At 35.0% G+C, this 26,694-nt stretch overlaps 1 protein-coding gene across 10 annotated transcripts in view; it reads left to right on the top strand.

The window, feature by feature from the left end:
• IKZF2 (IKAROS family zinc finger 2) overlaps positions 1–23,630 on the top strand; it is a 153,163-nt gene extending 129,533 nt beyond the window's left edge. For all 10 annotated transcript variants that reach the window (XM_054478483.2, XM_054478477.2, XM_054478481.2 and 7 more), the window contains 3 exons: positions 1,219–1,356; positions 9,374–9,517; positions 15,229–23,630. In XM_054478483.2, the coding sequence (XP_054334458.1) occupies positions 1,219–1,356; positions 9,374–9,517; positions 15,229–15,953 (1,007 nt within the window). In that variant the 3' untranslated portion in view covers positions 15,954–23,630. The remainder of the gene's footprint in view (positions 1–1,218; positions 1,357–9,373; positions 9,518–15,228) is intronic.
• Positions 23,631–26,694: the final 3,064 nt, after the last annotated feature.

The raw sequence follows: 26,694 nt of genomic DNA, 5'->3' as shown, positions 1-26,694 counted from the left end.
ATCTCAAGGTTTGGTGTAGTTTTCTTTTTCATCAGTACAGTGAAACTTTTAGGCAGCCATGTATACCTTGCCTTGTTACAGTATTTCAGTTCCTCTTGTGACCAATGTCATAGCATGAGTTTATAAGGTAACTGGGGTTAGGGATGCTATCTTTGGTCATGAAAAAGGGTTGTCTGTTATTCTCTGGGCAAAACTAAATAATTCCTATGGGAGTCAAATAGAGACACGGGCCTGGATCACACTGTGCTTTACTATTGAGGGCTTTGGCACAGACCACCTGGGGTTTTATGTTGTTCTGTATTCATTCAAAACCAAGAGTCAAAGTGCTCTGTGATGTCCTTATGAAGACTCATGCATTAAAACATGCTTCTTTCCATAGAGATTATATTTTTCTTCTTTGTTTTTTAAAGTTTTTTTTTACTGAACATCTTAGTATTTTAACAGATGTATTGAGGTAATGACACTGAGATAATGGCTCCCTAGCTATTAGGGAATAATTCATTTCCTGAATGTGAGATGTTTTGGAAACTATTACTGTCATTTTGTAACTACATATTGTGTAATAATCCTGACTCAAAGCACCTAGTAGGTTAATTCTTGGTATTATAAAAGCTGATGAGGGAGAATATACTTACCTGCCACAAAATTTTGCATGTGTGAATAATTGTTACCAAGGAGAAAGGAAAGGAAACTCTACTTTCATCTGTACTTTTTCTCACCACTTGAGTTCTTTTTAATCTTCTTGGTACCCAAGAATAATCTATTAAACCATGACATTTCAAGTTGTTGCATTTTAAGTTTTCTTCTGTAAAATTCTCTGCCCTTACCCGAAAAGAAAAAAAAAAACACACACAACTCATGATGTATCTAGGATACTCCTGATTTGTCTTTTGAATGAGTCAAAGCTGAGAGTCAGTGTATTAAGAGTGAGATAATTTGAAGATTGATCATGAGGCCCTCAAGGTCTAGAATACAGTCAGAGCAAGAATTTGATTCAGTATTTCCCCTGTTGCCAGAGGTAAGATCCACCTGTCTTCTTGTCTTTGTCTTGGTAGAAATGTATTATCTTTTCTTACCAAAATTGGAATGTAAAGGAGGAAGAGATTTAAGTCTGAAAACTATATGAGTGATTCCTCCAGACTATCAAAAGTTAGCTATTGATTTTGCTTTGAATGTTGATGAGACTAACAGCACACTGACCTTGAGTTCTCTTCACAGTGGGTAAACCTCACAAGTGCAACTACTGTGGACGAAGCTACAAGCAGCGCAGTTCACTGGAGGAGCACAAGGAACGCTGCCACAACTATCTCCAGAATGTCAGCATGGAGGCTGCTGGGCAGGTCATGAGTCACCATGGTGGGTAGAAACTGGATTCACCATTTTTATTTCCTCCTACTGCTTTTGTAGTTCAACATGAAGATAAAATCTTACGCTGTTTAAAACTATTTTAGATCACTCTAACTTAAATGAGTTAAGCTTTGGGATACATTGCAAATAATCTATATTGAAATTTTGCAATACTCCCAAATTATTTCTGATAACATTTGAATTAGCATAATAATGACAATCAACCTTTCACATGCCAAAGGAAGGTGCTATTTACTCTTCTTTTTCATTTATCTAACCAGATAGAGCTGGTTCCACATTAGTCTGTAGGCTGCATGAAAGAATGAATTGGTTATTTGAATATTTTCATCTCTGTTAGGTAAGTGATCAGTCATATAATTTGAAATTTCTCCAATCGGCCCTTTAATTTTTATGAGAAATTACTTATTTTGCTTTCTACAACGTGCAAAACAATCTAGACCAAAATTAGACACCATCTCTCTCCACAAAATACATTCTCCAAGCAAAACATCCTGATCTCTAAATACACTACAGCAGGTAGGAAGGCAATCCCTAAGGTTTATCAATGAATAATTCTCTGTTCCTGAAAAGTTAATTTTAATAATCAGCCTTATGTAGGAAAATAATGAATTTCAGTTCTTAAGATTTGTAGTGTCTATCTTGTCTTACTAATTAGATTTGTCTACTGATAAGTTTTATTTATACAAAGACAAAAATCTCAACTTATTAGTACATGTATATCTTTTATTTATTTTTTTAAATTATTTTTTATTTTATTTTATTTTTTTCGAGATGGACTGTCACTTTGCCACCCAGGCTGGAGTGCAGTGGCGCGATCTCAGCTCACCACAACCTCTGCCTCCCCGGTTCAAGCGATTCTCCTGCCTCAGCCTGCCGAGTAGCTGGGATTACAGGCATGCACCACCAGGCCTGGCTAATTTTTGTATTTTTAGTAGAGATGGGGTTTCGCCATGTTGGCCAGGCTGGTCTCAAACTCCTGACCTCAGGTGAGCTGCCCGCCTTGCCTTCCCAAAGTTCTGGGATTACAGGTGTGAACCACTGCGCCTGGCCACTTGTATATCTTTTATTTAAAAAAGGTTTGCCCAGTATTAAATGGTATAGTTGGGGATTGCTACAGTCACTTTTAAAATATAAATATCTATGTATTGGCTTAGACATAGCCCGGTCAAGGATTATTTCTGGGGTTTTCTGTTTGTTTTATAGAGTATATACTATGGAACTGTGTTTGTTGGACAGCTAATGATTATGTGTTGTTGAATTGGGAATTTTTTTAATTTAAAATTTTTCTTGTTATCCTGAACAACTGAAGCATTTCCTTCTAGTTTCTATAATCTAAAGAATCTAATTCTATGATCAAGTCCATTTATTTTTATATTATCATCATTAACATTTTTTACAAACCTATCTGTGTATCAGGTCTTGGTAAATTTGATATTTCAAGCTTGCATTACCTGGGCTGATGATGATAGCATAGGATCTAGAACACAGAGATTACAAAATGGTATGTCTCGGAGTCTGCCAAACCTGCTCTGGCTACATGGTGTCTGGGTGTGTCACTCATAGGCTGGGTTTGAGGTTTAAATGTGATTGGATATGTAATAAATGCCCAATAAATGGTTTGCTTTACTGTTAACATTTGAGAACATTAAATAACTGAATAACAGTAAATGTGCTATTCCCTATAAATTTGTTATTTACCAGCAATAACTTAAGCATTAGAAGTTTCATTTGCTGACCAAATACACTGTTACTATTTAAATTGATGGATTTAAGGGTAAATTGAGGCAGGAAGCTGATGGAAGCTTGGAGGAATATCAAGTCTTCCCCAAAACACCTTATGGCATTGCTACTAGTTTTTCTATATTATGTTCTCCCATTGCAGTTCTGACATTTGATGGGATTATGTATTTCCAACTTTATTTATTATTTTTGCATTCCTAGTTATTTATGGAATTCTGTATTGCATACATACTCCTAAAAGACTATATGGTAATAGGGAGGTAAAATGTAAATAAATTATTATAATCAACATTGAATTATCTGTTGGCAGATTGAACTTTTAGAGAATCAAATGCTAACGAAAAATTTAAACAAGCATATTTTGGGGGAAGCAAAGACATGTCTTCTAAACAACTGGGGCCTCAGTCTTACCCCCTATTCCCCAGATTGCTTAGCCCTCCACAGGCATAGGCCCTTTACAGGTGGTGCTAAAGCTGGAACCAAGTAGGGGAAAGTGGGAAAGAGGCAGGGGCACTGGGTAGGTAGAGCAGAGGGTAAAACCAAAGAGGAGAACGGATTGAGGGTAGCTTCTGATACCATTTATAGAACCAAATATTCTTAAATACTGGATATCGTTTTAACCACATAAGTTTACATTCATGCCATTTCATGCCGTACTTTTTCTGGGTTTGTTTTAACAATAATTTGAGATTATCCTTAATCTCCTCTACCTGTTATTAATATGCCTAATGGGAAATTGGCCATACAAGGTAGGAGTTGATAAATACTGTAAGAGAAAAACATGATTCTGTAAAATGCTGCTAGAGTTCATCATTAACATGTGTCTCATATAAATAGCTTGGCATATGTCTCTTTTTAAACAGAAGCACGATGAAACTTATATTTATCCCCTTCTCTTGCTGTATCTTATTTATTTGTTTTCCTTTTTTGTGGTAGATATGAGAGTTGCTGTCATTTTGGTTGCCATTAGCTCCATGAAATGATTTAACTATTACTCGTTTTTAAAAAATACCTGACATAGTTATATTTCCTAGTCTCTCTTTTCCAAAACATGTTTTTCCCTATGTTGTTCTTCTAGTATGGAATTTTTTAAAGAAAAAGAGGCATTTTCACTTTACTCAGAAAACATTTATCAAGAGCTTACTATGTGCCAAGTTATATAGAACATTCTGGGATATAAAAATAAATGGACACAGTTTTTTTAATACACTTACTTTATAGTCTGGTAGGAAATACATACTTTAAAAAAATAAAATAAAATGAAACAAAAGCTCTAATAAGGATGCATACACAGTTCTCTGGGAACATAGATGTAGAATTAACCTAACTCTGGAAAAGTCAAGAGAGGCTTCTTACGTGCAGGAGTGTTCAATCTAAACATGAGGGATGAGTAAAAATTGCATATATCAGGCAGGATACAGAGAATGTATATTCAAGGAGAAGAAGAGGCTTGGAGATATAAAAGATAATTAACAGCTTCCCTGATGTTGAGTGTAACTGCAGTTTAAGGAGTGGTAGGAAATGAAGCTTCTGAATTAGTAGGTTGTGATGCAAAGACAGAGTCTTCTCTGCTAATCTAGTGTTTGAATTTCATTGTGTAACTGATGGGGGGCCACTAGGGCAACCAAATTTGTTATTAATAAGGTAATCAAATCAAGAAAAATGTCTCCAATGAGGATACATGATAAATGCCTACCTGGGGCAGGGGGTATGGTGTGAGGAGAGACTGGAAATGAGAATGCCAAGAAAAAGATGAAAAGGCAACTGCAGAAGAGAACAAGGTGAAATATTGAAGACCTATTTAGGAGGTAGAATAAAATGGTCTTAGAAAAGTTGATTGAGTTTGAGGAAAAAGGATGAATATCATGACTCATAGTTTTGGAAATAATAATTGAGTTTTATGACGATTATTTGTATAATTAAATTATTTAATTGGGTTTGATGAGCTTATTTATTTAATTGGGTTTTAGGGCAGATTATTTATCTTATTTAATTAGGTTTTATGGCAGATTATCTTGTTCAATATTATCTTTATGTTGCTTCTTCAAGTCTGTTCAGCTTGAAGAAAAAGCTTTAAAATCAAACTATGTTATTACCTGTTTTACCTAAACCTAAAGACAAAAATGAAAGTGCAAAGCAGAAGGATAGCCAGCTTAAAATCTATATATATTGTTAGGTTTATGCTTTGAATTGTTTAGGAAAGGGAGGTTCTTTTTCACAGTGTAGAGGCATTGTTGGGCACCCCCAAACTTTGGAGTAAGCTTTTTTGACTTATTTCCATTGGGTGACATCATTCAGTGACCATCCATTGAATATTATATCTCTCTTGTATCATAAAAGGTATTAGAGACACAAATACAACAGAATGCAACTCCTGAGGTTATTTACCAGCTATTGGAAGATAGACCAGTAAAACAACAATTATAGTACTATGTGATAAGCATTATGGAGACAGAGAGGACATACCTAAATCAGCAGAACATCCAAGAGGAATTTCCCGGGATTGAGCTTAGTTTTAAAAAGCAAAAATGTGAACTAATAAATGGAGAAGGGTGTTTCCTGCAGAAAGAACAACATGTGTGAACAACTACCAATGTAGCATCTAAAACACTTGGGGTACCTCCATGTGTGTTTGTAAAGAGATGTGGTAGGGAGGAGGAGAGGCAGAAGACTGGATGAAAGGAAGAAATCTAGGATTTTCCACAGGTGACCAGCATGGCTGATGGAGTAAATAGTAGTGTCATTCACTGATATGGTAATTAGGAAAATAGAAGAAAGAAAGGTAAATGGAGATTTTACTTCTTTTACTATATTCTTTTATGTCTCTATGAAATAGCCAAATAAAACTGTCTAGGAAGAAGTTAAATATATAGATCTCAAGCTCTTGAGAGGGGTCTGAGTAGGAAACAAAGATGCAGGATCCATCATAATTTATGTAGTGGCCCAACGTAGTAGTTTTTAATAAGACAATACGGATAAGTACAAAGTGTGACATCAAGAAGGCCAAGAACACACTAGCAGGAAAAAAATTTCATGAAGATGAGTAAGAGCAGAGTAGGAACATGGAAAGAGTGATTTCACAGAAGCCAAAGCAAGTGTCAGCACTGCCAAATGCTGTCAAGAAAATAACTAAGATAACTGTAAAGTTTTTTTTTAGATCGGGTAACATGGAGAAAATTTGCAACAATATAGAAGACATCTGTTGTTTTTGCCTGCCTGACATCCCTTCCTCCTTCTCTTGATAACAAGAGTGCCCATTTACCTTTAGAGAACTTTCCTGTTGCATGTAGCTGTGGTGGGACCCTCAGTCCAGGTACTCTGCCCTCTCCTGCTCAGGGGCTAGACATGTGACCTAATCTAGGTCCCTTAGACTTGGAATTTGAATTTGGGTGAACTGTTTGGTTTTTCAAAAGGATACATTGGGAATACACTTATGGTTTTGCCATTATGGTTATCAATGTTATGAAACAGTGATCTAATGGAATTATGTTTTTATCTTGGTTATAACCTCAAATATAAGGTCAAAGAGGATGTTTGGTTATAAAGTTTGTTCAAACAGGGGAAGTTACCTTATTGGTATATTTTTAGCCCAGTTAATGTCTATGTGATTAATGCATTATTGAGATATCTAGAGAATTTGTTTTATGTTTCTAGCAATGTATACACAGAAATATTTTGATGAGTTGCACCCAGATCCATGAAGCAAAAAAAAATCAGATTGGTTACATAATTAAGTAAAAATGTATCAGGTCTTTACCCAATGGCAGACCTTACAAGTATGTCTGACTGGTTTACAAAAAGTCAACGCTCAAAATACCTCTACAAAGAGTAGTATAGCATAATGGTTGAGCCAGGCTCTGGAGCCAGACTCCTAGTAGTAATAACATTCTCTACTAACTAGATGTAAACCCTGAGGAAATTACTTAAGATCTCTGGGTCTTTGTGTTCTCATCTGTACAGTGAAGATGGTATTACACCTATTTCATGGAGTTTCTGGATGAATTAAATTAATTATTAAATGCAAAGCCGTAAAACAGCACACAGCACATAGTATACGTCAGTTATTATTATTGCCGATGTGGTAGAAACAAGATCAATTTTTGACATGAAAAGGGCTATTGTAAAGTAGAAATTAGATCAGAACTCTGCCAAAGTCATCATTTTCAGTTCACATGAGCTTCATTGAACTCGAGACAAATCATCTGAATTGAGGTGGATGTGGTGTGGGACAGTTCCCACACCCAGGTTTCGTTTTGAGTGTTAAATGCGTTCAAATATGAAAATTCAGGGTGAAACTTAGAGCAAAACTGCCAGGTTTTGGACTACTCATTTCCGAACAAATTAGCATATTCAATTTTGGGGGCAAACCCGTTAACCAGTTTTGCTAGTTTTTTAGCTAAATTTACAACAACATTTTTTTTTCTTGCCAAATTCTTTCCTTTTGGATCTTGGTCTCTGACATATTTTCATCTTTGGTCCATACATGGACTGCTTTTTAGTTTTATTGTTACTTCTAATAATGTAGTAAGTGCTTGTAAATCCATCATCCAAACAAAAAGTTAAGATTTTGACCACAATTTGTATCTCATTACCTAGTTCTCCACCACACCACCACCACTGTGCCATTCTTCTGACTCCCCTTATGTGAATTGGTCATCCTTGAATGTTTTTGAAATTCTTTGCTTTTTTGTTGACTCTTTTTGCTTTTGTGTAACTTTTTTGGTTGTTACTAAAAGAGAATATAATGTTTTATACATAATATCTTGGGACATACTTTTTCAATATGATAACATCATTAATGATATAGTGTAGACAATGATCTGTTTCCTTGTTCCTCAGTCTCACCTTGAAACTTTTTTTCCAAATTAACATCCAATAATTGCACAATCCGTTGCTATTCATAGCCAGAGGACTTCTTATTAAATGTAGATTACAATTCAATTTTTCTGACCCATCTATAGGTTAATCAAAACTTGGATGGAATGTTGATTTCTTTAAACATGACCAAATCATGAAAACATTTTTTCACACTATGTTTCATTTTTTTCAAAATTGGTAACCTATTGATTATTAAATACGTCAACTGAATTGTGCATTCAAGTTTCCTAACTTTCATCTCTTGCTTTCTCACTTATTTTTGTGTCTGCCAAGAGGATCCCCTTATAAATGAGAATACATTTTTTTATACACAGTGGGACTATCTTATACAAATGAAAGGATCAGAGTAAATCATTTTTACAGTGCATACTGAACAAGTAAAGTTATTCTAAGAAATGAAAGCTTTAGGTTTCCAAACAGTACTGGCACAAGTGCAACTGGAGAAAGCAACAATAATCAACAAGTAATAAGTTATGTTCTTTCCTGAGAACACTGTTTTTAATCAGCTGATTCGCCTTGTCTGAGTTGTTACCCTATCCTTAATTAAACATCCTTGGGTAGTATTTCTACTCAAAAAACAACTGTTTTAAGTTCTTTGTCTGCACTATGAATGTCAGTGTCGAAGGGCTAACAGATTAGTCCATAGCAACGTAGAAAAAAGGGATGAATAGGGAACAGCATTGGAGAGTGTATGTCAAATGAATTAGGGCAGTAGTTTAGTGAGCCAATGTGCCAATTTAGAAATGGATTCTTCTTCCTGCTGAAGAGCTCTTTTTAAAATAAATTACAATCATAAAGCTGCCACAGTTTACTGTGCATAGACATGTTCAGAATTGGCTCTTCTTCATGAGGGCTGCTTGGTGCAGGTATTTAAGCTACTGCCAATAAGGCTAACAGCTCATCAAATAGAAAATATGCTACAGGAAAATACATGGGTTAAGAAAAACAGTTAAATACCGTGCTGTTATTTTGTATGTCTGTTTCAGCTTTTCTCTCAAACAAGTTGACTTATGTAAATTGTTTTTTAAAAATAAACTCTAAAAGCCTTGAAAATAGTGCAGTCTTAAAAGTAGTATTGATTTTAGTCAATGCTAAAAACACTTTCAGGGGAATAAAATGAGAAACCACATGAACAAGTTTGCCACCAATAGTGGCAACAGTGTATGTCATGGATTTAAGAGAGTCTCAGATAAAAACAAATCCTCTGGTGTATATGTGTGTGTGCAAATTTAAAGAGTATACTTTCACACTAGAGGGTATTCTTTCTACTTGCTTCTATTGAAGCATACTAGCTTTTATAACACATATTGAGATGGCAAATCCAGCTTTGTATCATCCAAAATGTTGAAGAAATTATCAGATTGCGTTTTTCTATGGTTTTGTATAGTACCTCCTATGGAAGATTGTAAGGAACAAGAGCCTATTATGGACAACAATATTTCTCTGGTGCCTTTTGAGAGACCTGCTGTCATAGAGAAGCTCACGGGGAATATGGGAAAACGTAAAAGCTCCACTCCACAAAAGTTTGTGGGTAAGCATTACAAATGCTTTTGTTTCTTTGCAAGGTGATTTTAATAGGAAAAGGCAAGTTCCCATGTATTAGAAATATATATGGTGTGTTTCAGTTCATGAAATAAATACCCATCTCTTTTCTCCATTATTCTTTTTTACTCTCTGACACTCTGTGTACACCACACTTACACCAACACCCACAAATACATACGAGAGATAAAGACTGATAGTGGTCACCATCTCAAAATATGATGATATATAAAGTGAAATCACATGTAAAATAGAAAATATTAATTTGTTTAAAAAATAGTCATCCAGAAGAGAAATGGTCCAGCCTATTGGCCACTTTTGTAATCTGTTTTAAAATTTTCATTGGTGTCAGGTTTTTAGCTGTTTTTTTTTTTAACCTATTAACATTTATGCCTAGTGTTCCATTATTGGAACGCTAAGCTTGTGGGAGTTATTTATATCCTACTGCTCAAGGTCATCGCCAAGGTCTGATTGCAAAACTTAAAACAAAATTTCAACCTCAGGCAGAAATGGGTTAATTATTTTAGTATTTTATCTGGAATGAAGAGAATTTTTCTTTTTTTCTTTTTTTCAAAATTCTGCATTGGAAAAATAATGCAGCAACCTACATTCAAGATGTTTCATATTTGGATCTTTATTTTATATTTTGATCTTTTTTTTCATCCAGCCTATGATTTTGAACTGAAAAGATTAAATATCATATATTTAGACTTTCCCTTTTCATTTCCAAACCCTTAGATATTCTTTGATACGCCCAATGTTGGCATCATTCTGAATGCATGCTGTAAGTCGTAGATTGTCTCTGAGGATACAAAAAGCATGGACTTTTTAAAAGAAATATGAATAATAGAGATTCAATAAAAAGATTTGTTAAAGAATTGTTATTCATTTATATATAATATATCTATTAGGATAAAAATATTCAAACAGATTCTGACATTCTAGTGTCAGCATTGTGGGACATCCTGATTAAATGGTGATTGAGACAAAAATCTTTGCTTTGGTTATTTCAGGGAGGAGAGGATAACACAATTCCATTACTTCAGTAAACACTTAAAGAAGGTTTCCTTTCAATCTGAAATTGAAGAACTAACACATCACCAAAATAGCACTCTAAGACTAGCTGGAGGGATTTATTGAGAACTCATTGAAAGAAGGCGGAAGGGTGACGATAAGGGCCATAGTTTATACTATGTCAGTTGAAGCCCCTGAGTTATACACAAAGGACTACCTCAGGCCTTTGGTAACTTTTCTTTCTGTTCTTGTGGGTAACTATGAAGAAAAAAGAAATAAAGAGCCAGTTTACTTATTTTTAATATTGATTTTTTTGATGGATGTCATTAAATGCTTAAATCTAACTAGACTCTAGTGTAGTTGGAAAAAAATATATATTATTATTCTTTCTGTCTTCTGAATTTATATAGTCTACTCTTTGTAACATTTTTGTCATGTTTCCTGACTTAGAGATGTTACTCTCAATTTTATTTCACTGCATTCCTTAGAAAAGAGGGACAGCTTTTTAGAAAATTACATTATGATTCTAAAATATTTATATTATATTGTTAATTAAGAATTTGAGAGTATATTTTTCTTTATTTGGATTCTATCCTAGTAATATATAACAAACAGTAGGCATAGTAACTACTTCTGTTATTGTTCTTGAAACAAAAAGTTTCATCATTCCACACTTATTATAAATTGCCTTCTCCATGTGCCTCAGTTAAATACTATTCTTTGACCCTATCAAATTCTCCAGACCAATGATCCCAGAATTTCCTGCATATCTGCTTGTCTCTCCCTCTCTTTTCTTATTCAGCTTAGATTCCATGGCTCATCACTTCTACATCTCTCTTGCCATTATTCTTGCCTTTCTTGCCTTGTTGGCTGATCTATCATCCCCTTTTCCTGATGAAACCCTACTCTCTTGTAAAGCTGACTGAGCATCCTTTCCATACTTATATCTCACTAGATGTGCACCCCAGCCTGCACATCTGGTACTTTTGGAGCAAATTCCACAGGCTGATGAGTTGGCATCAATATATATGAATGAATAACTGATCCCAAATATCAGCTGGCCTATCCATCCTATGGAGCAGTATCCCTGAAGAATCATCTCTCCTGCTTTCCACCATGACAGTGCCAACCTTCTGTACTCTCTGCAAACATGCTGTCTCACTCCTTGGTGATCTTATATCTGTATTCACAGGGGATAAAATCACTGGAACTGATTTCAACATAATATTACCAATTCTATAGGATTGTATGCATCCATGGAAATGCTTTTATCTTTTTTCCTTATTTCAATGAAACAACTATCCCTCTTTCTAATTAAAGTTCATTCCCCCTCTTGTGCACAGGAATTCTCCTATCCTGGCCCCCCAGATACCTCACGCTATTATTTTTTCCTCTTTCTCACTTACATTTTTAACCTCTCCCCTCTATTGGGCATTTCCTATCAGCATTTAATGCAATAAATTCTCATAATTAAAAAAAATCTTCCTTTAAGCCCCATCTCCTTCCAGGTACACCTGTAGTCTCCTTTTCTTCAAAGGCGAAATTGTTGAAAGAATCTCTGTGCTTGTTTTCAATGATTTTTTTTTCTTTTCATTTCCAAGTCCGTGCAACCTGTTTTTCTTTCCCACACTCCATTGAAATTATTCTCACTGAGGTCACAACTAGCTTCTGTAGTGCTAAATCCAGTAGACTCTTTTAAGACAGTATCTTACACAGCTCCTAGGTAGTATCTGCCACTATTGAATAGTCAATTCCTTTGGAAACACACTCTTTTCTTGGTTTTTATGACATTGTTCTCTCTCTCTGACTGTGTTCAGTATTCTTTATAGGCTTATCCTTAACAGCTACGCAAGTTGGGCAAAGTACAAATGGAGGCCCCCATTCATATGCCTAAATATTTTTATATTATAAATCTAACTGTAAAACTTATTTTCTACCCTTCCAACTTGACTAAGTTCAAATAAATATGCAATTCTCAGATTTCCTGTAGCTCTACACTACACTTAGGCAGCATGAGCAGAACCACCCACTGGCTTACAGCTAGGCTCCTCTCTTAGACCCACTCCTAGTTCTCTCCATTACCAAAGGGGGTCTCACACACACATGTATGGACACCCCAGCCTGCACATCCAGGTTCTTTTTACGTTGCACATAAAGTCCAGTGCCTTGGCCATCAGGCCTAGGTGTGTGCTTACCAGTAGCACAGTTGGTATGAAGTATTATGGACCCTATGAAGAGGACTGTGTAGACCCTAGAAGCAGGCTCAGAACCATTTGGGAAAGGAATTCTGGGGTCTGAGTGAGCTTCAGATCAGCACATTCCCTTGGCCCTAGAAGCTCCTCATTTCCTGAGAAGAAAGGCCCAGGGCTCCCTAAACATGGGGCCCAGTGCAAACCCCACTTTCCCTGATCTATGAGTAGGCAGAAAAATCTTAGTGTTATTCCAGGTTCGATTTTTGACTCATCCCCTTCACACTCTACCTGGGTGATATCAGTTATTTCCTTGGCTTCAGAAGTTGCTTTCTATCAACTGATGACTCGTTTCTACATCTCAAGCCCAGGTCTCTCTTCTGAATTTGAGACTAAATCTTACTGGACATGACTATTACTCATAGTCCTCCCCAAACTGAATTCATCATCTTTTCTATCTCATTGTCATCCACTAAATTTCCTAGACCAGAAACCTAGAGCAACAATTTCCAAAACCCCTTTGCTAAATGAATACCTTCAGGACACTTCCTTGTTTATCCCCTTCAATCTGTATTCCTTTAGGGAAATATTCAAATTTTTAGCATATTTAGCCTTATATTATCTAACTTGTCTTTCGCACTTGTTTCTACTCTCAGCCTTATTGAAGTATAAGTAATTCCTCCTTTTTAAGTGACGCCCTCTTGCCTCTGATCCTTTCTACCAGCTACTCCACCTCATGTTTCTTCACTTGGCTAATGTTTACAATCACATTCTTGTCCTTGATTCCATTTCCTTCAAGAAGTCTTCCTTTAGTCCCCTGGTATGAGCTAAATATTCGTCTTATTTGACCCCATCACACATATCACACAATGTCGTAAATGATCCTTAAATTGCTATTGTTCCTTCCAAACTGTAAGCTCTTTAAGAATATAGATCAGGTTTGTCTAGCTTAATTTTGAAATGTTTGACATTGCATATATCTTAAGTTGAGTGCCATGAAATAATTTCTCCTCATTTTATGTTTCCATTTTTGTTACTCTAATCATTACACTGATCACGTAGGGGCCATTTCTTCCAATCTGAGAGTATCTGCCAAAATTACAAGTTAAGCATCCATCTACAACAACATATTAACCATTTATGGGAAACCCACATATGTTTTTAAGAAGCATTTATCTGTAAGATTTACCTATAAAAGTAACTGGTAAATAGAGACCACATTGTCTTAGGGACAGAATTTTTAAAAGACTAAATATTCTGTTCAAAACCAGCAATAGCTGGCTAAAAATCAAAACTACTTTTCCTGTTGCAAGCACCAAAACTCTTTTATAGTTAACAGTCAGACATTATGTTGATGTCAAATATTGGAGTAAAATTATATTTGTTGAGATGTGTATTTAAGGAAAAACTGCAAACACACTTCAATCAAGAAAAAGTATGGGAAGCTAGCAATGGGTGTACGTACCAGCACTATCACATACACATGTCTAAATAAGAAAGGATGATATAAAAATGAGTATCAATTTCAAGAAGCAAAACAATGAGACAAGATTTTCCGAGTTTATGAGCAAATACTTTTTGAAAGAACTCCTAATTTTATTTTTAAATAACCCTACATTTCATTCATTTTTATTAGGTGGTACAACTTTTAAAAGTATTTTAATAATGACTTTTAAAAAATCTCCAGAATGACATATATGGGTTATGTATATTTTTTCTAAAATAGTGGCTGAATCAACCAACTTAACCCTACACAACAGTGAGGTGCCATATGTTATAACCAGATCACTCTCACTTTTATGATCTTTGTAGCTTGGTCACTAATGTTTAAAATATGCAAAATCAAGCATAGTCTCTGACTTATTTTTACTGGGTATTCTTCCTCCTATTCTCCTTGAGCTCTATTCAAGTGAGAATTTTAAAAGAAAATGAAAATATGATAAACTCAATCATATCTTTCAGACTAGATGCATTCTCATGATGGCATCAGAACAAATGCAAATGGCTTATGAAATTTTTATTGCTTTTATATCTTTTTCCTGTCAAGAATATTTGTGGCCAGACCCAGTGGCTCATGCCTGTAATCGTAACACTTTGGGAGGCCAAGGTAGGCGGATCACTTGAGGCCAGGAGTTCTAGACCAGCCTGGCTAACATGGCAAAACCCTATCTCTACTAAAAATACAAAAATTAGCCAGATATGGGGGCGCATGCCTGTAAATCCAGCTACTCGGGTGGCTGAGGCATGAGAATCCCTTGAACTGGGGAGGCGGAGGTTGCAGTGAGCAGAGATCGCACCCCGAGACTCTGTCTCAAAAAAAAAAAAAGTGTATGAGCATCAGCAGAATTGCCCAAATATTTGACTTATAGAATAATATATACCAAATTATGAAAAATGAAGGCAATCAGTCAACTTCGTACCCTTTCATATTTTTAATCTGATACTAATGTTGTTGTATTTTTTTTTTTTACTTCTTTCACCTCCCACTTCCTTCCAGGGGAAAAGCTCATGCGATTCAGCTACCCAGATATTCACTTTGATATGAACTTAACATATGAGAAGGAGGCTGAGCTGATGCAGTCTCATATGATGGACCAAGCCATCAACAATGCAATCACCTACCTTGGAGCTGAGGCCCTTCACCCTCTGATGCAGCACCCGCCAAGCACAATCGCTGAAGTGGCCCCAGTTATAAGCTCAGCTTATTCTCAGGTCTATCATCCAAATAGGATAGAAAGACCCATTAGCAGGGAAACTGCTGATAGTCATGAAAACAACATGGATGGCCCCATCTCTCTCATCAGACCAAAGAGTCGACCCCAGGAAAGAGAGGCCTCTCCCAGCAATAGCTGCCTGGATTCCACTGACTCAGAAAGCAGCCATGATGACCACCAGTCCTACCAAGGAAACCCTGCCTTAAATCCCAAGAGGAAACAAAGCCCAGCTTACATGAAGGAGGATGTCAAAGCTTTGGATACTACCAAGGCTCCTAAGGGCTCTCTGAAGGACATCTACAAGGTCTTCAATGGAGAAGGAGAACAGATTAGGGCCTTCAAGTGTGAGCACTGCCGAGTCCTTTTCCTAGACCATGTCATGTACACCATTCACATGGGTTGCCATGGCTACCGGGACCCACTGGAATGCAACATCTGTGGCTACAGAAGCCAGGACCGTTATGAGTTTTCATCACACATTGTTCGAGGGGAGCACACATTCCACTAGGCCTTTTCATTCCAAAGGGGACCCCTATGAAGTAAAGAACTGCACATGAAGAAATACTGCACTTACAATCCCACCTTCCCTCAAATGTTGACATACCTTTTATTTTTTTTTAATATTATTACTGTCGATAATTCTTATTTTGTGGAGGCAGTGTCATTTGCTCTGCCTAATTACGATAAGGAAGAAACAGAAGAGAGAAGAGACGGGAATATTGTTTCTTTATCACCTGGCTTGTTTATTTTGTGGGAATTTAAGAGCAGTCCATTTCTACCAAGGCATATCATGCTTTGAAAAATCACTTGATTCATAAAGATTCACCTAGGAGATTCTGATTTGCCACTGATATTCAGGATTATGATGGAAGACAGGAAAGTTTAGACTTTTCTGGGTAGGACTTTGGTGGTTTAAAAATGGTATAAGTAACTTTATTCTTGAAAGAAGAATGTGTTTCAAACTGTAAACCAATTTTTTGTTCTTCAGAGATCATGGAACACAAACACATTGTTATTTTCAGTGATAACTCCTAAGAGGAGCTGAGTTGTTGTGGGTTCTATGTTTACTTCCCCTATGGAATTAATAATTCAGTATGTTTTACACTGTACCATATAGCAAAACTTTTAAACTACAGGTAGTTAAGGGCCACCTACAATACATCTGAGGTCCTGTGATCTTATTTTTCTAAACGTAAGCACTGTTTTTCCATAGTTTTGATGACTGGCATTTTATAGACACCCTGGCAGCCTTACTTTTAACACCTTTAAGGAATAGTATTTTTATGTAGTTTTCAGAATAACATATGGTCTAAGAGTGGATAAAAGGCAGTCAATAACTTCTGGGAGGGACTTCTACTTTCATAAATTTGTTTGAGAGGTTTTCCTTTAAAGTTGTAATGTGATGGCAGCATAGTATATGTATTTGTTTCTAAAAGTATGCTTACGATTGTCACTTTATCAGCATTTAATCAGTGTTAACCAGTCAGCAGAAAAATATAATTATGCTAACAGTAGGGGGAGAAAACCCACTTAGAAATCCCTTTTCTGGTATTTCTCTTTTCACTAGTTTTTTTCAAGATGTGACCTCCCAGTGTTCTGTCCACAGTTCATTCATCCTTTACTCTTTAAGTAGAAGGTCTTAAAAGTCTTGCTGTCGGCTATTTCTTTCAAAATCTCCTCAGAGCAATTGCTAATTTGACCTGAATCTGGTAACTTGAACCCTGTAAGGTTATAGAACTAGGGCTATTTATTTTAGCATTTCTTCAGTAGTATTTACTACTCTTGCTGCAAAGAAAAGGGAATGGGACTTCTTTGTAACCTGTACCTTGGACAACAGATAAAAGAAACAAAAAAATAAGAAAGTTTGCTTTTACCCTTCTTGGAGTCTAGAATGTGACAGAACCCCCAAAGGAAGGTCCTGCACATTTTTCTGTTTCCAAAACATTTAATTGTGTAAGTCCTTGTCAGAAATGAATCTCAATCCCTTAGTATAGAATTCCCCTTACATGGTATAGGTTGCCATATTTCATGTGCAGATTTTAATTTCATTTATGTGGGTGCTCTGTTTTTTCTTCGTAGTCCAACCACATTAGAGGGGAGGAACCGAGTGATACTGATTCAAGTCATTTTAGGGGGACATACTTGGAAGGCAGAACTTGCTGCTTCTGTTTGGGGAGGACAGGCCTGACTGTGACTGGATTATCTGATAACCATTTGTGAATACTGAAATTCTGTTAGGCAGTAACTGATAACTGCTCTAAAAGATCATTAAATAGGATGCTGAAATTATGTATCTTAGTACAGGGTGGTATGAGAATTACCAAGTCAAGAGAATTGTGGACATAAACAAGTTTGGCCCCAGTACTGATCTTAACTCATTTTCCAGCTTACCATTTGCTATTTAAATGGTAAGCACCAGCTAAGCACTTCTAAGCACTAACACAGCTAGAACTAGGCAAAAATGGTTAGAACTCAGCTCTCTTCTGCTAGTCCCTATCATAATTATTTTTGGGAAAATGTCCAAACTGCCCCTTTAAATCTAAGGGAATGCACCAAAACAGAGATATATAGAATGTCAACCATTTCATTTTTTTTTTTTCTGCATGCCTTGGTACATTGTGAACATACAACCTATTCAAAGATAAAGCATGTTTTTGAGACTTGCTCACCCCCCCGCCCAATCACTCCCAAATAATAATTGGAATGCCATTTTTTTTCCTTTTGGATGAGGTAAATAATTTTAAGGTTCATAATTTTGTCTTTTACTGCAATTTAAGGAAACATTTGGATGTCAGTCAATATGTTCATAATTTAGGCTGCATGTGAATTTCTGCTGCCATTATCTATGAATTTTCTTCCTGCTTATTTTTTTTTTTTTTCAATATATGAACAATCATACATCTACCTGCCCCGGGATGAAACTGAATTTAGGTGGACCCTAAACCTTATGAAGACAGTGCTAAGGCACTTTCCTTTTCTGATTTCATCTTTTTGGGAATCTGTTTTATTGAAGGTAGGTAGTAGTTGAGAGTGCATTTGCTACAAGCATATACTTGTATTTTCCTAGCTTCATGAGGAACAGAAAGAGGTGGATATGGCTCAGGGTGTGGCAGGGACAAATGAGGACAAGGTCAATTCAAATTTGTGGGTCAGAAAGAATTTTTGTGGACATAGTGTTTTTGGAGAAACTCTGGATGGTTATATTTGCATGGCTTTTCTTCACAAAAGGAAATACGCAAGGTTGTAGCATCTAAAAATAAATATAAGAGTCAGACACCAAATAAATCAAGTTTTACATAACAGTTGTATGCCCAGTTTATTTAGGTGAGATTTCGCATTACAGAAAGTATTTGAGGAGCATGAAAATGGGTTATCTTCTGTATTTTCCAGTTTGGCAAAAGTTCAGAATTTCATCACATTGCTTTTCCCTAATTTTGCCCAGAATTTTATCTTAGCCTCTCTCTGACAGTGATGAATCATGCTTAAAAAGCCATTCTCATTGGACCTTTTTAAGACAGGGAAAGGGACCAGTAGGCAGATTGGAAGAAATTTCAAGTCATTGAAATATTCCATTGAGATTTCCTAAAGGGACAAAATTGGGAAAATAACAAACTACAACTTAGATTTGGCTACGTAGTAGAAAGTATCTCCCCTACATACATACAGGTAATTGTATGTATGAATCGTAGGGTATATGTGTGTGTGTGTATTACACACACATTCTTTTTAAAGAGAATTCATGGGAAAAAAAAGCAGTTGGAGTGATCAGATATATTGCAAAAACCTACAGAGAATTTAAATGACAGTTAATACCAGAAATTAGTTGGATTTACTTTATCAGGTCTTAATAGGAATCACTAAAGAAGTTACTAGTATGTCTTTAGGACCAGTGGCAACTCTTAAACTAAAACTTTGGGTCCTTATTATTTACTTACAGAACAAAGTGAAAAACAATGATTAAGCTGATTGGATATAAATTCAAAGATATTTAATGTAAAGTTTTTTGGAATAGGAAGAAAATTCAGAAAATAAATATTATCAACAGTTACCTATTGGCAAATGGAGAAAGACAAGAACAGTTTAGTGAGCCCGGTATTTTGTTTCTATAGTTTTTATCTCAGTTGTACAACTCACAAAACCCTGAAGTCTTTGGTATTTTATAAATGTTTAACAAAATTTACATCAGATTAAGGCATTTAGAAGAAAATTATTATGTTCTCACTATCTTCCAAATTTTATTTCATCCTATCTCCAAAATAATTTCTTAGGGTAGAAAAAGAGCAGAAGGGGCTGTAAAAATACAAACAAAAAACCATGTGCCCCTAGTTTCAGGCAGAACTTAAACTGTCAGAGGTACTAGCTACATGATTTGTTTTTTAACTTTGGATTGTTCACATCCAAAAATGGATAAATTACATCTGTGTTTATCATCAGTTATATTTTATGTATTATTTTAATAAATACTATCTGAATGAAGACTATTCTAAACCAGAAAATTCCCCAAATCCAAAAGAAAAAAAAAGTGGGAAGGGGTGAAATTGAAGTTTGTATATATGAAAGTTATCTTAGACATATTTTTAATTCTCCAGTTTCTGCAAAATAATTAAAATATACAGTAACTGGTCTCCTAAGTCCTGAATTTAATGTATTAAATACTTATGTTCTTTATATTGGTGCCTTTTTAAAATGCATTGAGAGTGTTGGTTAGCTGTTGCAGCTGTACAACACTTTTAATATGCATTTTTAAAAATCACTTAAAATTGAGTACTATATAATTCATCTCTGCGTTTTTAGGGCAAATCTTTAGAGCAATTTCTAATACAGAAATTTTCAGCTCAGCTGTTAAAAGGAAAAGGAAACTTTGAAACTAGACTTTAATACCTCTTTAGTTTCATTGTATTTCTGAATATGATTACAAGATTATGCAGGTAAAATATAGAGTGAAACTTTACCTGTGAATTGAATTATAATTTGTGTTTTTGTTTTGTTTTTAAGGAAGAATAAGTTCTGTATCAAACAAGAATTTATTAGATAATTTTTTGGTCAATAAGATACAGTATTCATTTGGATTTTCATCTCCAGACTAGTATTGTTCTAGTCTTGGAATCTGTATTTTCTAATCTGTTAGAAAATAGAGATTGAAAATTGATGGAATAATGTGAAAAAGCAGGTAATTAATTCTCCTTGAACAAAGCAAAACTGAACAGTCATATCACATTGCTATTCTCCAAAGCATAATCTCAAATGGTTTCATATCATAGTTGTGTATTACTTGCAATGGGCGTGTTAGGATATGACAGCTTTTTAAAAAAATGAGCTGCTGGTTATACAAAGCAAATGGCATATGACCAAGAAGCTGTGATATGCTAGTGTTTCTTTTTATCATAGTGTATTACTAGGCCAAATGACACCTTGAATATTTTTACATTTATTGCAGAAACCTTAAACTTTGGAATTTCCATAAGGTTTTTATGTAATATTCTATTTCTAGCTTTTTAGTTTTATCTTGCTGTACTGTAAGTTTGAGGATATTTTTCACATGCACTCTTAGGAATAAGTTCATAATTCTGTTTATGGGGCTTTCCTCCCATAACACTGCATTTGTATATTTTCTGTATAAAATATGTGTTGTGTATTAACCTTTATCCCATACAGAGAGTGGTACATGAATGACAGTTTTCTAAGATGTCCTTTTTATTGTGAATAAAGTATAAAATTTAGAGGCCCTCTGCTAAGCCACATAAAGTACAGCATATAAGTTCATATAGGTACAAATAAATGAGTTTGCAGTGAATTGGGCCTTCAAATTACCTCAAGTGACACATAGTAAGAAAAGCTTCTTGAGCAGGTGGAGGTCACTGAATCCCCTACTATGCACTTATCAAGATTTTACTTACTTTAATTTACTGGAAATTGATTTTTTTTAAAAAAATGAGTACACTGTAACAAGGGAAGGGATCTGGGTTTTTTTGTTGTTGTTTTATTCTTTTTTTTTTTTAAGTAGTTCAAATTCTGAAACTGTGATTTAAAAATTTTTGACAGCCAAGCATTCTGATTTTGAACATAACTCCCTTCCCTTTCTGTGTAACAGGTCTCTCTGTTATCTCTTAAATTTTGTTACATCTCCCGCAGCCTCTTTCTTTGTCCATCTCCCTTCTGTCATTATCTATGGATGTTTACCTCTCTGTTCTCCTAAAAGTTTGAAGATTAGGTCAACTCTTATTTCTAGTTCATTGGTAATTTAATCTTAATTTTTTTGTTCGTGATTTTTGTTGGTTGTATAATCTGCTGACGTATTTTTATACTCAAGTGTAGTTTTATATTAAAAAGAAAAGTGGTTGGATTAAAAATAGTAAGCTATATAACCCTCATGTTATTTTCACTTTCAAATATTGGGTACCTAAAACATTACTTCAGAGATTATGTAATCCTATTATAGTATGTTTGCTTTCCTTTATTGTTGGATTTTACATTCTGATTTGGCTTTCCTCCAAAAAATGTATATCATGAAAGACTAGACAGTTATTTGCAAGTGTTTAGAAAGGTGTTACAAATGTAAAGCAAAGAGTCTTAACTTTCTCCTAATTGGGAGAAAAATGCTTTAACGTTACTATAATAATATTCCAGGTTTGGAGGGGGTCTCCAGGCCCCATATTTGCTGTTAATAGTTGGACCTTTTAGACCATGTGTTATTTGCAATCCTAGAATGATTGCTTCTGCTATTAGTTAAAAAGATACTATTCTTTTCTTTCTGTACAAGTGCAATACTCCCCTTGAAGTCTTAAAAACTATGGTGATATTTTTTTTCTTTTCTGACCTATTATTCCTTTAGCTAATGGCAAAAAGAAACTCATAAAAGTCATAGTATGTTAAAGGACACAACAAGCAAAGAGAAAAACACTCCACAATCAAAAGATTACAGAATGTGGAAACCACTAGTCTGATCTCATGGTATCTTTATTTAAGCTAAATTTCCATGGAAATTAGTAATCTTTTGCTTGAAAAATGTGTCCTAAAGTTGAACTTTTTACAGATTGAATCTTCTTCTTAGACCCTCGCCCAATGCTCTAAATTAAGAACCTAATACTTAATATTTTTATTTTACTTCTCCCCTTTTAGAAATAAACTTTTAAATAAAAGCAAAGCACTTAGCTGAGTTTTAAACACTTACATATCACCTATTGGAGAAAATTTTTTAAAAATATTTGGAGCAGTCCTGTTTTCATACAAATTTAAGTAAGAAGTATTTTTCTTATACATATTTATATGTAGTGTGCTAATTTTCTTTTTTTATACCTGTGTCCCTGTAGTAAAACTGCTGTAATATAAATACATGTTTTGTTAAAAGATAACATTTCTTTGGCATTTCTTTTAAAGGCAGTTACTGCATTTCTGCATTTGTACAGTATGTGTCTTGGCCATTTTAGATATTTTTTCTTTAACAATACCAAAGGTAATTAGACTATTTTAAAGACTAATTGCTTGACAGTTTCTAGGGTATTTTGTGTTTTAGAAGCGAAAAAAAAAAAAAAAAAAAAAAAGGTCAAACCAGTAAACCTCATTTTTTTTCAAATAATAATTTGGGGAAATAAAAATTATTGTTTAAAAAAGAAATATATATATATATATAAATATATATGTAAAGTTAAAATTCCAGACCTTGTATGTCAGGTTTGCTAAGTGTAATGTAATTTTTTTAAGGCTCAAATACCATACCTCAGAAAATGAGGTTTACTATGGAAATACTGAAACAGTCTTTGCAGCTGTGTGACAAGTCACTCTACTACATACTGATTTGGAGACCTCCGCTAAACAGTTTTATCACTGCAGACTAAAATGTGGGACTTGTATCTTCTTTGTTTTTAATGCACACACATACATGTTCTGTGCATGTATGTGGTTACTGTGTATATGTGTATGAGTGTTGTATATGCATGTGTGAGTGTGTGTCTGTATGTGTGTACAACTAAAGAAGCTGCAGAAACTTTGTAATACTTTGTGAAAAGGATTATATTATAAAGGTTTGTACTGTCTGAGTGCACAGCTACTGGAATAAATTTAGGGAATCTCAGGAACAAGCATATAATTTGTCCAAGATTTATTTCTTCTCAGAAGTGTAAGTGCAGTTTTTAATTCTGTATATTATTTAATATTTTACCAATAAAATAAACTTCTGACATAAAAAGTTTGCTATAAAAACTTTCTGGTGAAAATTCTGTACACAAACATGTCTTCCAAATACAGAAGACTAAATTGTTGACTATACCAGGCTTAAATTATCATTGCCATTGCGTATTTGTCACACTTCCGGTTCCAGAGGTTTGGATACGTGTGATATCTGCAATCTACATCTCAATCGTTAGTCATCTCCATCATTACTATATAGTCCACCGGAGCAGAGAACAAAGTATTACATGATTTGTTAAGAATGACATCTCTGCTCTTTAGACAGCTTTCATACATATCTTATTTCACTTTTAAAAAAGAGGAGTGTACATCAGAGCCTATCCCCTTTCTATATAAGAAAATAGACCTTAGGAAAGAAAATTGTGACTTACTCCAAAGAGCATAGTAGTGCACTTAAATTACACAAAAGGTCTGAGTGTTCTGATACGGTCAATAACACTACTAGAATAACACTACTGCTATAGAAACCAGTATTTCTTAGAAGTCAGACAAAGATAAAATTAAGAAGTCATAGCGATTGTTCAATCACACTGGCAAAAACTGGTTGCCAGTTCTGCTTCATGTTGTACAATCACTACGTGAGTCATACACATCTCTTTGTTTCTTAGATTTTACAAATGTAATTTATCTTTTGCCATGAGAAGGTTGTTCTGTTATAAACATCTTCATTACCAGAAATGCAAAAGGGCATATATGACTGCAAATTCATTTTATTGAGTGTTAGCTATCCACTATCCTTCAGGCCAGTTTGAACTCCACCATCACATTTGAGATAGCTGTTAGAGTTTTTCCTCACTGATCTGTATTTATAGAATTTCATGGATACTTATCACATTCCCCAGTAATTTCACTTCCACGTGTCACACAGAATGAAAAATACCATAAATTCAAATGAAATTTTCCTGCCTTGACTGTATCATAATTCAAAATTCTAACCTAATTTGGGCAGGGGAGGATGTAAAGAAGTGAAATAGCAAAGCAAAAAGAAGAAAAACTTACCAAATCATCCTCCAGTGTTAAGTTTATAAAGGATTCCTTTAAGATCAGCAAGGAATATCAAATTCCCCTGGTGTATTATATCAACAGGAGCCAAATGAAAAGGATTTCTTGAAAAATGTGCCATATGCTCTTGACTTTTCAATTGCAGTATGGTCAGAGAAATTATAAATAATTTAAATCTTGATATGATTGTAAGACTTTTTATCAGCATGCTCAAGCCAGAAGACTGTTCTTGGGGTGTGAACCACATGGTGAAAGGATTTCATCTAGCATTTTAGCAACCCTCCCCTCCTGCTGTTATGGGGTTCCAAATGGACCCGTTAAACTTCCAGGAAAATCCCCTTTTTTGTTAATACCCCTACTGAAATTTCCCAGTGTGTTTATTTAACTTCTCACTAGAGGTTCCAGCGAAGGTAACAATTGGTGAATTTGAATTTTCCTACTTTTCTCCTGTTTGGCACAATACCCAATGGAGAGGTTTCAATAAAATAGCCTAACTGGCAAATGGGAGAAATTGACAAAGAGGACAAACTTATTTGGACATCCATAATCCCTTATAAAAATGGGTAAAACCTGGGGGAGATCCTGGAAAATAAAGATGTGTTCAGTCTGAGAAATATGAATGTGGTAGCCTTTTTCTTCTTGCTCTTATTGCTGCTTTATAATCCTAAACTGTCTTGAATCAGACCAAGTGCTTCTAACTTGAAATTTGTCAGGCAAAGGACAAATCCCTCAAAGCAGTGCAAATGGATACTGCCTATATTGGTGTTGAGTTGTTTGTTCTAGAAATCCTCAGAAGAGCTGTATGAACCTGATCATCAAACCAAATGGAATGTCTGCGAAGAAGCAAGAGGAAGAACCAAAGGTAAAAAGGAAGTAACCTAAGGGTATTTGTGTTGGGTTTCATTGGGCCTTTGGTAAGCCTGTGGTAGAAGAGGGAGGAGTCACTGTGTTGCCATTTCACCTCACCAGATGGAGTTGGAATCAGAATCAACTGTCTCCACCGGGAGGGAGTATTTAATGAAATCCCTTGATCAGGAAGTAGGAGAATTTAGCTAAGAGGGAATGGCAACAGAGTTCATTTTGTATCAATGCCCTGGGCCCACATATTGGTTCTGGTTTTGTGGACATAAAAGCTTAAAATACTTGGATTAACATCTATCTGTTCTTCTTGACCCTGTCACAATTCTGATTACTCTAAATAAAACACAATCTTTTTCAATGTGAGAAATTTGATGCAACCACAATATGTGAGTTTTAACTATACCCCCCTTTTTGCAAGTACTTTGCAAATGAGCACGATTGTTCCTGACTTTATCTAATTCACTCTCAAAATGCTCATAGAAAGTGTAGGGTATCTGATAATTTATCTTCATTTTATTGGCAAGGAAACAGATTCAGGTTGGTTGTGATTTTGTTCATAAGCACCCCAATCAGTGAAAAATCTAAAACTAGACTCTAATTCCACGTATACTTAGTTCAGTGTTTTAATTTCTAAACCAGTTTATTCACCATTTGATTGATAAACCCAATTAATAAGAGAATCAGCAGGCATACTTTAAAAGTGTTTTGCTTTTTTAATTTTTAAACAGAACTATCCCAAACGAACTCACTGGCACAGTCATTAGGACTGAGAAATACAGTATTAAGTAGCAAGGCAAAAATCATTTGAAATTAAAATATTGTTGCAGAAATTTTTTTTAATGAATAAATTATCCTAGTTTGGTCTTCTAAAGACCTAATTTAAATAAATGACCTAATTTAAATAAATGTGGGCTTTTGATTAGTTACAAAATTTCCTTCAGAGTTGATGGAATTCTTTGCCATTTTTTAAATCACTAGATCTATATCCCCATACTCTTTTTCCTTAGTTCTTTCATTGCAGAATCTACTTTCTAATATTTATACTTTGTTTTTTGCCTGCTCTTCATTTGAAAACCTTCACCTGACTCATCATTAAATCTATGAATTTATCAGTTCTGGAAGTTCTGTCAATGATATCCTAGTGTTTTCAGTGATATCATTGTCATTATGTCTTCCAAATTCAATGAGCAGCCTGGAGA

The sequence above is a fragment of the Pongo pygmaeus genome, chromosome 11, assembly GCF_028885625.2.
Source record: "Pongo pygmaeus isolate AG05252 chromosome 11, NHGRI_mPonPyg2-v2.0_pri, whole genome shotgun sequence".
Classification (NCBI taxonomy): domain Eukaryota; kingdom Metazoa; phylum Chordata; class Mammalia; order Primates; family Hominidae; genus Pongo; species Pongo pygmaeus.
The sequence above is the reverse complement of the archived record's forward strand: the minus strand, read 5'-3'. Positions and strand labels throughout refer to the sequence as shown.